Raw genomic sequence first — 17,397 nt, 5'->3', positions numbered from 1 at the left:
CTGAGGAAGACTGGCCCTGGGCTAACATCCATGCCCATCTTCCTCTACTTTATATGGGACGCCGCCAAAGCATGCCTTGCCAAGCAGTGTGTCGGTGCGCGCCCGGGATCCAAACGGGCGAACCCTGGGCCGCTGCAGCAGAGCGCGCGCACTTAACCACTTGCGCCACCGGGCCGGCCCTTTGGTTCCTCTAGCTATTTTAAAGGTAGAAAAACTCACGTTAAGGAATACGTTTAAAATAGATATGTATTAAATAGATATGTAATGATAATACTTCCTGGACCTAGAAGCGGCTTCTGAAGGTCCACTCCAGAATGGGATGTGAGATGAACATCCCAGGTGTGGTTATGGAGGCCCATGGATCCTGTGGCTACTGAAAACTGACCTACCTTGAGAAGGAAGTATAAAATTAAAAATTCACAATCATGGCTATTGAAAGGGGAACAGAATAAGACTACAAATTGGTACATGAAGACAAAGAAGATCTTCAGGAAACGGAAAAAATAATTGCAGAGCTTACAAAAGGGCATCTTTACCCCTGGGAAGACCCCTGAACATCATTTAACCATCTGCCTCGGAGCGTGAAAGCACCTTCCACACAGTCTCGATGGGGAGGTATGGAGTAAAAGATGCTTCTTAACATTCTTTTGCTACACCTCTCTCTTAAACCAAGGCTAAAGTTTCCAAATGGGTTGGCCAGTATAAGAGTTTACTATAATTATCTATCCAAAGTAGACATTTCTAGCAGAATCACACATTAAATAAAAATCACACTTATTATACTCAAATGTTAAGCAAGTCACTAAAACACTGATGCTACATTTTAAAAAATCAACATGAAAATTAATTCCTTTCATAATAGGCTTACATATAATTTTTAAGAGTATGAAAATGCCTGGAGAGAATTATTTATCATCATGTGAAAATTATTAACCACTTCTTATTAGCACACTTTCTTTCTGTAAATACACCCACTTCACATTACTAAAAGAAAATCAAGTGAAATCATCCTCCCCAGAAAAAAAATAATACATATATCTAATAGGATAAATGTAATATAACACTGAGTTTAGAGGTCTACAAGGAAATGTGTCTCAATAATCTAATAACAGCATGAGAGTAAGAGAAAAAAGGCTGCCTTCCAAGATCTTCACTGGCACTGCTGGAAGAATCCTTATAGCCCTGATGAGAAATCTCACCTGTCGACCAAACACTAAAAGGAATTTTATGTTAATTTATTTTAGCCCTAGAAGAGCTTGCATGGCCTGTTTTAAAAATATTATTATCTTACTATGCATTCCTTGATCTAGAAACTAGATTCTAAAATAAAGTCAACTGATACACTGAAGAGATGCATGTGAATTTCCCCATATCACATTCTTGATACCCCGTATGTACAAATTATGTGCTTATGCAAAAAAGTAGAAACAACTACCTCTCGACATCTTGCTGTATTTTTCATTATTTTTATCAACTATTTAAACACTAGCCTATTAAAAACATATTAATATTATACCACTCTTAATGAGATATAATTGTTATGTGTTAAAATAATTTGGCACAGAATGTTTTTTGTCATTCTGTTATTCTGAAATTCTCAGATTACTATACTTTCGGTTCACACGACTAATAACGCACATTTTACATTTTAATTTTCTTTGCTATGACATTATTTTGGGGAGGTCAGGTAAGAAATTTGTTACTTTTGGTTGAAGGCCAAGGCTATGTATGGTTGTCTGGAAATCTGCCATATTTTTCATTCTTTCGTATTTTTTTAAAATTCGCTTTGTTCTGAGAGGTAATAGGGATCACATACTTGTAAGCCATTACACCTTAGACTCTGTGTTAAACCAAAAGGAAATGTTATCAGATCTTGATTTGATCAATAAGACACGATATGAATCACGTTCGTATTCAAATGGAAAACTACTAGAAACATGAAACTACATCCGTAGATGAACAATGTAGAACTTTTCAGTTGTACCAGCAAATGTTGGGCAGCGACACAATCTTTCACGACAAGGACAGGTCTACCAACTTCCTGGAATGAGGGCCACCCTCTTCTGTACTAACAGGATCAAAGCTATTCATTCCAAGAGAATGCCTTAGGATGCATTAAGTTTATAAATCTCAGTTCTGTGGAATCCTGCAGCAGGGAAGTAGGGAAATCTAACCCATATTTGTGCCATAACATTGCTACAATATTTATTTGAAATTTATCTGAATAAGTAAGATTCTGAAATGTCTCATTTCATACACATTCTGAGATTCAATATTCACATTTTTCCTCTGCCTACGGTACATAGACGGTGACTGAAAATTCCTCTGATTTAACCTGTGCGTTTCATTCACAAGCACCTGGTTGCTGACTCTGTTTCTATCCATTTTTAAAGGCACAGTTAACATTCTAAAAGCTTAAGCCTGCTTAAGTTAGCCAACAACCCAAAATGCAAAAGTTATATAAAAAATTTTAAACGTTAATCTTACCTCCGATGGTTTGAGCGTCCCTTGTTCTGAAACAAATGTAAAAATTGGCATTGTCAGTGTAAAGTTATTTTGTCTGGTTAGCAACCTTATTCTCTGCAGCGTGGTAAAACACTACTGCTTTGTTTTCCTAACTGATACCTGTAATATATTTCCAGGGTCCCTCAGGCTGGGCTAGTAACTGTTTTGCAACCTTGGTTCTCTTGCCTTATTGGCTTGTCAGGAAAATGACTCATAGTTCTAAATGACTTCTAGGTTATGCTTAACTTTCTCAATTGTTTATTAAGCAATGTTAATCCAACCATGTAAAGCTCCTTAAAATGGGGGCTTGCACTAAATTTATGTGCATTACAGAAAATTAGGTGGGAACCTTTCTTCCAACACACATGGTTTTAAGAATCTAAACAGAGTTACAAAGGCAATACATTGGCTATTCATAACAACTGCAAATTTAACACAGTACAATATTGCATATGAATTTTTTTTTATTAAGTAGCTACAACTCTTATTTTTAATTTTGGGGGGGGAATATAGTTTGATTTAAAGATGGAAATAAAAAACTGACAGGATTCGATTCCAATGCTAATTTTCCTCTCATCCTTAGTTTACCTGTCTATAAATAGAAACAACAATCTCTTCATTACATTCTAGTTCCCAAAAATGACTAACAGTTACAAAGGGCCCTGAGATTTTTCAGGTGAGTAATGTGGCAGGAGGGCAGAGGGTTGCTCTGAGAGTAAAGACACACACTACACACGGAAAAAGTGGTGGATAATATTTTTGCTTCCTTTCCCCATACTCAGGAGCACCTATACACACTGTAACTTCTCTAGACTGTGAAAGAAAACACCGCATCATTTTGAGCCTATGCCTATACTTTTCCCACCCAAAATGATCCTCTAAAGAAGGATCTGAAAGAGGAGAAGAAACTGAGGGAAATATCAGGAAAGAAAGGGCAAGGCTCTCTAAGAGGTTCCAAGAAGCCCCATGACCAAAGTTCACAGGGAAAACTCCTTCCAGAACACCTGACTCGCTGCCACAGATTGCTTTACACAGGAAGATTGCCTGGGGCATGGAACAGGGCTTTTTTTTTTTTAAGGAACTACTCCTAATTAATGGAAATCGCAAGATCCGTGGGCAAAAAGTCCCCTTTCTGGAGAAAAGCTAAGCCTGCATTCCTTTGTCAACTTCAAACCCCATCACTCTACCTTTCATAGATCCCTGCCTTCTGCGAAGGCATCTTTGCAGGTCTGAAGTCAGCCTTCACAAAGGAGTATTCCTGGACAGAAAAGTATTTCACTTCTTTTCCTCCCCATTAGAAATATGCAGCGTTATAGAACAAAGACTGCCTAAGAGGACTGGTTTGGGGAGAGGGTCTATGAAATACCATTTGGCTAGATACTATGCCCAGACTTAGAACCCAGGTCAACTTGGGTTCCTAACAGAGCAATTGTGATACCTGTTTCACTAGTTTAACCAGAAAGACCTAAATGCCAGAATAGCCCTAAACTACTTGCTTCTCCTACTGGTGACTTAGACAAAGAGCCTGAACTGGAAATCATCAACTACAGGTAGCACCAAACATAAGGGGAGTTCAGGTTTTCCATCCAAGGAGACTGAGGAGAGCTTTGATATTTCTAGATGACCTCTAAAATGGGAAAACCTCAGATCTTTCGGGTTCAGTGTTCATAAATGAGCGTGCACTTTAACTTCAATTCAAAAGTATTTTTTTCTGACTCTGCATAGAAGTGTTTTTATGCCCTTGTAAAATAGGTCTTTTACAACATGCTTTAAATGCATTAATTTTTTGCATAAAACCTATGATAACCCACGTGGCAGCAGTTGTCACACTACGCTCCATCATCTGGGTGCTCCTTGGGAAGAAGAAATGATGGGATCTAAGATGGTCATCTAGCTATGCAGATACTTGTACCTCTTAACCCAGAAAACAGATTCACAAACAGAAGACCCTCATTTACAGGCTTTTCATATCTTGCTGCATAGGGTTTAAGTGCAAGCAGGCCAGCTTCCTGCATGAATGAGCATCTATCACAGAACTCAAGAGAGTGTGAGGTCCAGGAGAGGCATGAATGGGACTGGTACAACGTGAGGAACAAACTAGACTTGGCTGAAAACCTTACCCAACTCCCTCTCCTTCATTTCTCCCGCTTCTTGTTGTCTCCTTTCTTTCTTTGGTGTCTCAAGAGAATCCTCATAACTCTGACTCGATGTACTGAGAACTTCGCTATACACAGCCTCCTCTGTGTAACCCAGACAGGAAAAACGGAAAAGGGCTTTGTGTTGGATGTAATTCCAACTCTAAGGATGTGAGTGCTTAATTGGGGCTTACTCTTTCCTTGCCATTACTCCCCATCCTCATGGCCACCATGTCTACCCCCACCCTCCACCCTGCCACCCAGGAAAGAAGCCCATTTCTTCCATGGATGTGGCACAGAGCAGTTTATACTCTGATGTGCTCATGCTGGGCAGAGCACATAAATAATGGCTCTTGCAAGTCTGAGCTTTTATTTAGTCGTATCTCACGGCAGAGTTCTGTAAATTTTCTGAGGATAGGGCAAAAGCCAAAGGACTGGAAATAACTCTTAGGATCGGTTCTGAGTTCAGAAATTCTTAGCCAGGCTCCTCTACTTATACTTTGTACTTGCTCTAATAGCCATACCATTGAACTGATTGCCTCCTTTACAAACGTAATCTAAATTCTGATAGCCATATTAATGCAACAGCTTATTAACTTATACTAAAATAACAGTGATGAGAGAGAAGAAAACCCAACAGCAACACTGTTTCACACATTTTCAAAGTAAAAGTGCATACTGGCTAGAAAAATAGAATAAAAACCTCTTTCGATGAAGTATTCCATGGAAAAGTTGCTCTAATTTTGCAGTCTGCAACAGCATCTTTTACTTCCTCTTGATATGTACCCAAAACTACTATGGCAGGCACTTACATATCTAAAAACCTCTGTGTGTGTCACAGTTGTGCATCAAGATTAAGATAATAAGGGCTGATAATCATCAAATCTATTTTGGCTGAATTCTGACCAAACAGAAAGGTTGCTGGTTGAGATCTGATGAAAAAGTCTCTCTTTCTCTCACTCTCTTCTTCGCCTGGGAACTTCCTTAGGATAGTAATTCAATTCTTCAAGTTTCCAAAAATTTTTATTCCTCAACTTGTCTTTACCCTGCAGCCTATTTCTCAGGCTCCTATTGATCAAACTATATAATGTTCTTACCCTTTCAAGAACCTTTCCAGATGGTGACTCACAGGCCCTCAAGGGGTTTATACCTTTCATTCTTTCATCCTGTCCCAACTGGTTTAATGTAATTCAGAGAAGTGGTGTTACTAGGGTGCTGGGAGCCTTTGCAGAACTCCCTCTTCTATGCCAGCACAGGCTCAATGTGCATATTTATGTAAGAGAAATGGTTTTCACTGAGGCTTTCGACTCACATCATATAATTCATTTGTTTAAACATAAAATTCAGTCCTATTATATTTGTTTTTCCAATACAAGTGGCTCTCAGTGCATTATTACACAATTTGCTTTGTCTCTTATCTGAAGTTCTATTTCTTAAGACTAAACAAATCAATGTCCAGTAAGACCACTTGTCTCAAAAGAGGTCAGAGAAAAGTAATTATCAGTACAGCTTTTGAAGGTACTTTGTCATCATGGCTAACATGCTATTTTTGTGAAACATTAAAACTAAAAGACAGTTGGACTAGTCAAATTTTGGAGGAAGTTGCACAAATGCTATGTTCACCACTCACACCTAGAGCAATATTTTGAAAAAGAAAAAACTGTAAATAATACTTGGAAAGAGGCTTTGATTTCAAGTCTTTTCAGGAGCTCTAACAGGAATCCAACCACATAACAGTTTCTAGGTCACTTTATTAATTATTAATATATCATTAAACTGACCCATGTAGTTAAATGGAAGGAATAATAACTACCCTAGAGTATAAAATTGTCTTGATTAGTTAAAAAAGAGGAATAATTTATGTAAAAGGCTTTAAGTAATATTAAGTGGAACCAAAGTCATTTTTTGGTTATGAAATCAATGATCAAGCCTCAGTTCATGTAAAAGTCACATGATAAAATGCCTAGTGGTAGAAGGCTGAAATAAAATTGTACTCTAAAAGCTCATCTCTTATGATAAAATATTGCAATACTGTTTACAAAAGAGTCATTTCGGATGCCAATTTGGAGTGCAGGTTCTAGGTAGCAATCTTGCAGGTTTAAACCATCAGAATACTGAGGCAACTTCCTTCCAATTAGGAAGCTATAGTGGCAGCAGGAGCAGCAGCTGGTCTAGATAAAAGAGCGATGTTAAATATTAGAGCAGCTGAGGCTTGCATTCCCACTAAAAGAAAAGATGCATTAAACCAAAGGCGTCTGCTCCAGCAATATTTGCCTTCTGATGTTACTTTCTTTGTTTAAACTGAGAGGATGCAAAGCAAGCTATATTGATCAACGTCAGGGTAAGAAGGGGACCAAAGGGCTTTGGCCATATATTATAGCAAAAGAAAAACACAAATGTCCCGAAAGGTTGCAGTCTAGGACTGGACCTTCATGGTGGTATACTGAGAGAAAGAAATACCACCTTAGAATTACATCAGCTGTGCAGTGACTTGTTGAGAGTCTCATATAATGCAGTTCATACCTATTCATTATTAAGGTTGGAAAGTTTTGGCAGCACACTTCAGAGTCCATGTACATGTTAATCGTTGAGGTTGCCATGGTGAATGTGAAGGAGTCAACTCAAGTTCAGTGGAAAAAGAGAGGGGAACTGCCTGTTCTTTATATCCATGCAAATTCTCAAATGTTATGACATAAACTAATCACCCAACCTTCAAATTTGTTTCCATGTTGCACAGTTTGTCTTAAAAGTATAAAAAAAAAACTTAAAACACTTTCTTTCCATACTTCAAATGTACTTGACTTAATAATCTGTCATAGTCAAATATTAATATGAATGAATTACTTCCCTCGTTCAGAAATACACTGTATTTTTGCCAAGTAATTATTATTTCAAGGAAGAATGAAGACTAGATAAATTTAAGGGATATAGAGCATGAAATATAAAAGGTTTCTGAACCCAAGGAAGACAACATCCAAAAAAGCTTAACTTTCACAAAAAGAAGTGCCTAAGAGCTATTTCAAATGCTTAGTGGTTAGTAATTAGCCACATCCAACACTTTTAAGGATTGTATCTGGGTTGAAATATTCCCATTTGGGGAAAAAGGAATAACAACTTGATATTAAGCATCCTGACTTTGGACTTGCTACTAAGCGGTGATGACAAAAGATGAGAAACACGTTCCCTACAGTGAAGGAGCATATAACCTCCAAGAGGAAATAAAAAGTGGCAGAGACAGTAGCGCTCACCAAATAGTCCATGTGTTCCACTACATTGTCCAGCTTCCCTTGCAAGTAAGTTGAGGTCATACGACTGGTTTTAACCAATGGACTACGATAAACAAAATGGCATTGCTCACTTCTAGTCCATGGGTTGAACTGGCAGAGTCACAAGACGGAACTGGCTTGGATCCCCAAGCCATTACTTCGAAGGGAGCTTATCCTGGAAGGCCATGGCACCCACAGCAAATAGTGTGTGTGAGAGAAATAAACTTTTCTACATTAAAGCCACTGGGATTTGGGAGTTTTTAGTTACCACAACACAGCATAACCTTGGCAAATACATAAAACCTACACATAAACTAATCAGAGAACAATTTAAATCAGACTCCCATTGGGTGGTCAAGGTGAGATTAAACGATTGGCAAAAAGCTTGGAGAAGGAAGAGTAGGATCTTGGAACTGTAGGGAGAAAAGGGAGGGTATTTCAAGGAGAAGAAACAGTAAGATTGAAGCAAGAATTCTAAAACTGGAATTGACTGGATCAGGGAGTAGATTTCTCCAAAAACAGAGGTATTTTTGTCATCAGGTGTTCTGTGAGCTGGTTCACTTTCTTGCTACTTATTAACCTAACCCAGGCGTCCCTTGTCAAAGGCCTGATGATTAACGCACAGGGCATGAGCCTTTTCTTGCATAAACACTAGAAAGGAATGCAAAAAGACTACCCAGTTTTATATCATTCATTCTTAAAGTACCAGCCAGGGATTCAGATAAGGTTTTTATTCCACTTATGCTACATCCAGTCAAGCTCTAGTTTCTATAAGGGTGGAACCAAAATGTGTATATTCTCCCACAGCCTTCTCCTGCTTCTGTTTCTAAGATTATAGTGATCTTCAGGGTCCTGGTGCACTACAGTTCTACTCATTTATCTGTCCATCTATTTGTCAGTCTATCCACTCAGTCATCATCCACCATGGCTTCCCAGAGGTCAGAATATCCATTAAGCATGGTTCTTATCAGTGAGAGGCTCATAGTCTAATTGAAGTTGAGACATTACTCTGTAAGGAATGGAAGGCATAGTGAGTAGAAGAGCGATATATCAGACTTGACTTAATAAAGATCATGTGGGAAATTGTATAGAAGGAGTAAGATTAATAGCATGGAGTTGGGAGACTTTTGTAGTTGTCCAAACAAGAGACAATGGTATTTTTTATCTATAGCAATACTGTATCAGTGTATTCTAGAGAGACTCAGGAGGAGAACTAAGAAGAACAGGTAAGTGAATGAAGATGACAGAGAGGGTAAATCAAGGCTGACACTCAGGTTTGGGTGAGTGTATAGATGGTGTACCTTTAACTAAGACAAAGAATAGGAGAAAGAAGTTTGCAGTAGCGACTAATGAGGTTGGTTTTAGATATGTGAAATTTGAGGTCACTGCAGAGAACGCCTGGAAAGGGTTATGTAAGGAGAAGACAGAAATTTTGAATCCAGAGTTCAGGAGAAAAGCCTTACGTGGGGTTAGAGCCTTACCTACCCGGGATGTAGTTTGTAGCTAATGTCACTGAAATTAACCAGGTCTCCAAAGGATGGCATAGGGGGATGTGGTGGGATGTGAAAGAGAATGTAAAGGAGATTGGTTAATGGCCAAACGATAGAGAAAGGTCATTAAGGTAAGGCCTGAAATGTGATGACCAGTGGATTTGGCAATTAAAAGGTGGAGTGGAAGATTCTCTGGCCTTCGCTTAGACTCTGGGTTACTGTGTCATTTTGTACAACTAGTGCCTCTTCTCTACCTGACCACTCCCTTATCTATAAACATGTCCAATGTTCAATGAAAATGGCATGTTCCACTTTTTGCAATTGCGTTCTACCCCAACTATCCAATGTTTATAGTAACTTAACTATTCCTACTAGCCACAGTTTTCTGGACCACAAGTAAATTCCTGACTCACACCGAGCCAATCAGAATCTCCTTTTGGCTCTTGTGAATATAGTTATATATTAATAACTATATATTAATACAGTTAGACTGTATTAAGCAATGGAGCTATAAAGCTCTGTAAAGTTGGGGTCAATCTCAAACCACCTATGATTTAATTTTACGGTGGAACCTGAATTATGTAAGCTTTAGAGTTTGCCTCAAATTAATACTATTCACTTGCTTTAAATTTGGCTGTTGGGATGACTTCCCCCAAAGTCAAGTTCTCCTGAAATGATATCACACTCTCCTTCATACAAAAGCCCCATTCAAGTTAACTATGTCTCCAGCCCCTGATACACCTTGTCCTTCCTCCTGCCCTCCTCCCCACACCCACATTTCCCCAAATATCATACCAGGCACAGAAAACTACACTGCTGAACTGCTGCAAGCAGTTCCTAGATGCTGAAGCAAAGGATTGTGCAAAGCTTAAGCCAATGTTGGGATTCTCTGCAGGCTGGAAAATAGCTCATCAAGTCTAGCTTGCCCATGATCTCAAAATACTACCTATTTGACCACACTTACATGAGACCCACCAAGCTCAAACTCACATGCTACCCACAGTTACTACCTACACCAGTGCAGTGAGGAGACTATGTCATGACTTCCAACTTTTAGAGAACATCTGTTTGGGCGTGCAGGAGAAAAGCCTGCTGATAGAGCTGTAACAGAGATTCCTCTTCACCCTGAGGATAAGGCCCCTTATAAGGGCTATCCAGCAAATCCTAACCTGAAGGCAAAAAAGGGAAGCCTCCTGGGTAGGTTCTTACTACTTCATACCGCTAATTACCTGACTATGGGGATTCAATGCCACAGGTCTGTTAAAAATCTTGAGGAGGAAAAAGACAGAAAGAGAGGAGAGAATGAAGGGGAGAAAGAGAGAGGAGAGGAAGGGAGAGGGAGAGAGAGAGAGAGAGAGAAGGAGGGGGTGGTGAGAGAGAATGAGAATAAGGACACAGATGTATACAACAGAAGGAGAATGGAGGACAATACAAGGATGCAAGGCAGAGAGAAAATCAACAGAGCAACAGATTTATGCTCAAGACTTCAAGAAGCAAATCTAGTCAGAGGTCTAAAAAACTTTTTCCTGCTTTATAATGAATTATATAACAAAGTTCAGAGACTGATGCTTTTTTTTTTTTTTTTAACATCTATTGCCAATCCTCCTCCTTTTTTTTTTTTTTCCCCCAAAGCCCCAGTAGATAGTTGTATGTCATAGTTGCACATCCTTCCAGTTGCTGTATGTGGGTCGTGGCCTCAGCATGGCCAGAGAAGCGGTCCGTCGGTGCGCGCCTGGGATCCGAACCCGGGCTGCCAGCAGTGGAGCGCGTGCACTTAACCACTAAGCCATGGGGCTGGCCCTGATGCTATCTTTTAATGAAAGACATCTATAAGTAAGGATTATCTATAATCTGCAGGGCACTAACAGTCTTATTCTTTTTTTTTTTGGTGAGGAAGATTAGCCCTGAGCTAACATCTGTTGCCAATCCTCCTCTTTTTACTGAGGAAGATTGGCCCTGGGTTAACATCTGTGCCCATCTTCCTCTACTTTATATGGGATGCCTGCCACAGCATGGCTTGAAGAGCAGTGCGTAGGTCCACGCCCGGGATCTGAACCTGCGAACCCCGGGCCGCCGAAGAGGAGCATACGAACTTAACCACTATGCCACCGGGCCGGCCCCGAACAGTCTTATTCTTAATCATACTCATTTCATATTTTTATGACTCAGTTTCCTCATTTTAAAGTAAGAGGCCCTAGAACTAAAGGTGTCAAAATTTCTTCCAGTTCTGAGATATTCCATGCAGAGAGGGCAGGCCCTGACACATCTGACATGTATCATCAGAGCTAATTCACAGGACTGGAGGCATAGGCCAGGGGTTAAGAACAAACTCAGGACCTGGACTGCCTGAATTTCAATCTTCGCACTACTGATTGGGTAATTTAGACAAGTTACTTATTTCTCTGTGCTTCAGTTTCTCATCTGTAAGATAAGAATAGCAATACAACCAACTTTACAAAATTTTTATAGGACAAAATGAGTTAATAGTGGTAAAGCACTTAGAAAAGTACCTGGCACTGGCATTTGTTTAAAAGAAAATCTGTGAAGGGTAGGTACTATTATTATCCCTATTTTATAAGGGAAGAAAGTAAGAATTACAAAGGTTAAGCAACTGGGGTCCAAAGTCACCCAGCGAGGAAGTTGCGGAGCCGGATTCAAACCCAAGACCCCAGAGCTGGTAGGCTTTACTGCCATCCCACACTGTCTCCCTACACAGAGCACTCATCTAAGGACGGAACACACTGAAACAATGACCCAGGTATAGACGCTGGGCATACACCACTCTTGTTTTGTATTTGGCTAGACCAGAATTCCCAACTGTTTCCTATTGGCTTTCTCTTTATATGCAAGTTAAAAATTTAAAATCCTTTTAGTGTCATTCATGTATATTACTTCAAAGTTCAGTGCTCACTAATTTTTCTATTTACATTTGCTCCACATCTTAAAAGCAAAAAAATACAGATTAAGCCCATCCCCTTCAAAAAAATTGACTTCTCATCATAACACCTTGGATTAAAAAATACTTTTCTTATTGTGCCCAGGCACTGTGCTAAGCATCAACATTATTTTATTTGATCCTCACAATAGTCCTCTAATTTCCATTTTACAGATGAATAAACAAAACTCAACGTTTAAGTAACTTCCCCCAGCTCATGCAGCTAGCAAACAGCAGGGCTAGATTTTCAATCATCTCTGCTGGACTTGAAACTACTCTCCTTTAGAATGCAAGAACCATGCTAACTATGGGATCACTGTATATTCTTCACAGACTGAAACTCATAAGACAGGGCTATGGGGTTTATACAAATACATTGGCCTACCATGAGCAAATAACATGTTAACTGTCCTCAAAGAGATTAAACAATGGGGCACATAAAGAAGGAACAACAAAAATTTAAGTGACAAACTGTATCAGGTAGACAATTAAAGAATAACAATAATAATATATAATATTTCTTTTATATTTTACAACTTTGTAAACCGTTTCTGACCTTCAGAAACATGAGTGGCTGCTAATCTGTTTCCTTTACGTAACAGACCTTGAGTGAGTTGTATAAGCCCTCTGACCCCTCAGAATCGGGGAAGGGCTGTTCTGAGGAGTGAATGAGTCCACGCAGGGGGTCCTGGCAGAGGCCTAGGCAGGGTGGGCGCAGTGCAGGTGCTCAACTAAGCTGGGATCTTTCTCCTTGCAGCTGCCCATGCCTGGAATAGAGAATGGCTCCTGGGGCCCTTGAAAAATGTCTACCGAAGGAGCAAAGTGAGAGGAATGTGCTATGATCTCGGTCCTCTAATAGGATTCACACCTTTTCTACAAATGCCTGTTTTCTGAACTCAGCTCTGAAATGAGCTATTATTCTCTGTTTCACTCTTCTTCACATTATCCAAAGTAATTCAATGTCCACCTTTTCCTTTGGGAAAATCAAAGGTTGACATGGCTACCTTTTGAACTCAAGCTGTTAAAGATCCCTTTCTTCTGTTCAAAAAGTTTTACTGATTTTGAAAGGTCTTATTGATAAAACACAGAGAAACTCAGGGGAAAAGGACAAAGAGAAAGAAGAAGAAAGAGAAAGAATAAAGAGGCCAGAAAAGACAGAGAAGGAAGAGAGCCCAAGAGGAGCAGAGAGAGGCAAAAGGCTACCGAATGCATAATTGCCAACAATCCTAGAAACTGGCTCATGTAACAATCACGGAGCATTATTTTTAAAAACCAAGGGGAAAATATTTACACAAAATCCAAAGGATATATGCTCTTTGGGAAATGCTGGAAAATGACAATATATTCTATTCATTAATTCATGAATTAGTCTGTGTGGTTTACTTCTGGCATCATTAGCATTTCTGAGCTGAATATTTAAGAGAAAAAGGGAGAAATTAAGAACTAAAGATAGAAGAATCATTTTTTGTTTTGTTTTTGTTACTCTATTTGCGTGTTTTGGCTGTAGGTGTAGAGTGGTAGGGAGATTGAGGGGTTGGGGTGAATGAAATGGGTGACATGAAACCTTCTGTGCCCCTCTTGAAGCCCTCTCCCAGGGAAGTATAAAAGTCACACGAATTTCAAACAATTTTCTAATTGTGCTTATAAGTGAATTTCAAAAGCAGATATGTTACAATAAACACATATTAAGAGTAAATCAGGCCTTAATTATGTTTAGCAAGTTTTATGTCCTAATTAAAAGCAGAATCACAACAATAAACATGACTTACCAGAAGAATTAACTCTGCCACAACTGTCTACTCTTCCCAAACATTCTTTGTGTGCTCTCGCGCCACACTTAAAACATAAATAGCCTTGAAAAAATGTTCCTCTGAAAGGTAAAATTAGAGAGTGATAATGTTAAAAGGTGCTAAATTCTGCCTATATGAAATCATTAGCACAAGAAAGGAAAACAAAGAGAACTCAGTGCTATGCAAAGTCATCTTAGCAGAGGGAGAGGGCCTTCCTGGGGGTTCTGAAGGGGCTGTATCAGGTACAAGGCTGAGGAAAGATCTGTTGGTTGCAAACTGTTAGGATAACATCCCCACTTCAAATCATTTTGGCTGGATATTAGAAAAGTCGGAAACACTCAGCAATTACACCAGTTCTTTTAAACTGAAAAACAAGACTGAGCAAGCTTACCGCAGGAGCATCTGGCAGACCTTGCAGGATGTAACCCGGTTGAAGGTGTGCATCTTGAACTCATGGAAATTGGAGTCTGCATAGTCTGGCCTTATGTTAGATCTATAAAAAGGAAAAAAGTAACTTCCTAAAGAGAGTTTCACAATAAAGCAGCAGGCTAGTTACCTAAAACCTAAGTCCATGAACATTACATCGGGGAGAGACCTGATTCAAGCAAAAAGGCTATTCAGTATGCAATGCTTTCTAAGCCAAAAGTATGCTTTGCATTAAAACATGCACCCAAATCTGATTGTGGGAGAAGCAGCAACATGTAAGGACTGAAGCAACCTAATCCTCCTCAGAATTGAGTGTTCTCAGAGAACTTTACAGGATGGCCACGTAGGTCAACCTGCCAGGAAAAACACAAATAACCTGCTGGCTATTCACGCTGTGTGCAAGTTTCTTTTCTCTAGCCACGTCACTAAAATATAAACTAGCTGAAGAGGGCAAGAGGGAGGGGAAGAGGGTACTGCATTTCCACAGAGGCCATCTCTAAATAGGTATGTAGATTATATAATGATCTACAAAAGTGAGTCAAATAATTGTAAAAAAAGTTTTGAAACAAAGCATCCGTCTGATCATAAAAACTTCCTCCTTAAAAAATATTCACTTTCCTTGCAATCCAAATAAAAACTAAACAAAATTATTTTATCCTTTATGGTTTATATTTTATTTATATTATACACATATACAAAAAAATATTAAGCATACTGCAAACTGACATTCACTGTGTGTTTCCTCCTTGCCGATTCTGTGACAACCACTTGACGTTCATTATCTCCTTTAACCATAAGACCAATGCGACCTGCTAGGCACTAATCATATCACAGTTTACAAACAAGGAAACTCCTTCTAAATCAAAGGAGACGGCAGAGTTGCGAACTCCAACCCAGCTCTGTCCTTTTAGCTTCTGAGGCTATAGTGCAAGGAGGAATTCAACAATATTCACCTTAATAGAATTAGATGTTTGTGTCTAGCAGGGATGTGGGAAATAGTTAAATTTAGCCATTTCTAGAGGGTTTTTAATGTTATTCTCAATTTATTCATGTCACAGAAAAAAGCAAAAAAATTAGAAAAGGATAAGTTAAAAACAGATACAAGTCAGAGGTACACCTAGAAAGCTAAGATGATGCTCTCCAAGACGTTACAAGAAATTTGAGAGATTGCAGGAAAAGTTTGAGATGCTGATGAGCTAGGATTTCCCCCTTTATGGAATCAAGCGACTCTCAACTACACAGAGCCTCAGTGTAATGAAGCATAACGCGGGCGGGCGACCAGGCATCAATCTCCGAGGTACCAGGAGAAGCCTTATGAAAAAACATTCACAAAGGCAATTGGGGTAGCAGGCAGTGATGCAGAAGTGTCAGAGAGGTCAGCCTTCCAATCCATCTGCTGAATATGAGCGTGCTAAAAATGAAATCAAATATTAGTGCCATCTGGGATTTCTCTGCTCTGTGCTGCTGGTGACCTCACTTTTTAGGAAAACATTCCTCTGCATGCTGAAAAGCATGGCCATTTCCATAGAGGCATTTTTGTGTTCCTGGTTAAAAATGATAGAACTCTTCTTCAGGAAGAGAGGAGTAGAGGAAAGATAAAGATCTAAAAAGAAGACGCTCTTCACATTGTTCAGAAAACATTTGACTCTTGAGACCATAAAACCAGGCATTGACAAAAGCATCGAATCCCATTTCCTTAGCCAGGAAGGGTTGTTCTTTTTTCTCTGAGCATCAAGGTGATACAGTCATAGATGAATTGTCAAATAACAGCTTCGGTCCTGGGAACTTGAAGAATTCATCAGCCTGGAGTTTTAGAATAAAATTAGGTCTCCTTCAGGCAGAAACTCATGTGAATGGTTCCCAAACAGGTAAGAATTTAATTAATTTTAGAAGTCTGCTTGAGACATAGGTGGAACACCCTTCTCTTAGGGTCAACCCAGTTGTACATGTATCTATCAAAGTTGCCTTTGAACCATTTGTATTTAACACTTTCACCAACTAACTAGGAATAAGCTGACTTTTCAGAGGACAAAAAGCTGATAGGAGAATCACACTAAGAGGTTAAAAAGAAAAATCTCATAATAAGAAAAATATTCTGAAAATATTGTTAACAGTAGTTGCCATAAGGGAAATGAGACTTGAAGTGGTATGGGTAGAACGGGAGGAACTGTTGGAATTTTTTTTACACTATAACTGCATTTTATTTTAAAAATTTAACATCAAACACTAAAGAATAAAAGTTAACTCTACGACCCTGGAACTGCTACTGAGGCACTATAAAATATCAAAGCATAGTTGAGGGCGGAAATCTGAAATTAGACCACCTGGGCTGAAATCCTAACTTGCAAATCACTATAGCAGTGTGACCTTGGGCAAGTGAGTAAGTTTAAAATAGGAATACTAATAAAATCACACTCACAAAGTGAGGTAATGTATGTAAAGTGCTTAGGACTTTGCCTGGCCCAGAGTTGGTATTCAATAAGTACTGGCTATAATTTATGAATTGCTGATTCCAAATCCATATAATAATGATGTGATCAGGACAGTGCTTTATGAGTGGTGAAGAGTCCCTCAGCAGTCTTGGGACCGAGTCCCCAGAGGATTCCCCTTCTTCTGGGAATTTCATGAAAGAAAGTTCTTATAGGTCCAGTGTCCTTGACACCAGGAATCCATACATAATTATTTAAGGACAATAAGAAATGGGGTTACTCAGGAGAAGACATGTATGAAAAAACCCAGGGAATTAGATGAAGTCACATCAAGTGACAGCTGAAGAGAAGAGAGATGTCAACACACATGGCCCATAGCCTGTAGGGATGCAAAAACTTAAAGACAGTAAGTTGGCTGGAT

At 39.2% G+C, this 17,397-nt stretch overlaps 1 protein-coding gene across 1 annotated transcript in view; it reads right to left on the bottom strand.

Moving 5' to 3' along the window:
* VAV3 (vav guanine nucleotide exchange factor 3) overlaps positions 1-17,397 on the bottom strand; it is a 352,634-nt gene that overhangs the window by 104,986 nt on the left and 230,251 nt on the right. The window contains exons 16-18 of the mRNA XM_004420752.3: positions 14,513-14,614; positions 14,101-14,201; positions 2,488-2,513 (exon numbers count right to left, since the gene is read on the bottom strand). Of these exons, the coding sequence (XP_004420809.1) occupies positions 2,488-2,513; positions 14,101-14,201; positions 14,513-14,614 (229 nt within the window). The remainder of the gene's footprint in view (positions 1-2,487; positions 2,514-14,100; positions 14,202-14,512; positions 14,615-17,397) is intronic.

Source organism: Ceratotherium simum, chromosome 2 (assembly GCF_057802395.1).
Source record: "Ceratotherium simum simum isolate JZ-2026a chromosome 2, ASM5780239v1, whole genome shotgun sequence".
NCBI classification, from domain to species: domain Eukaryota; kingdom Metazoa; phylum Chordata; class Mammalia; order Perissodactyla; family Rhinocerotidae; genus Ceratotherium; species Ceratotherium simum.
Note: the sequence above shows the minus strand (reverse complement) of the source record. Positions and strands in the feature narration are given on the sequence as shown.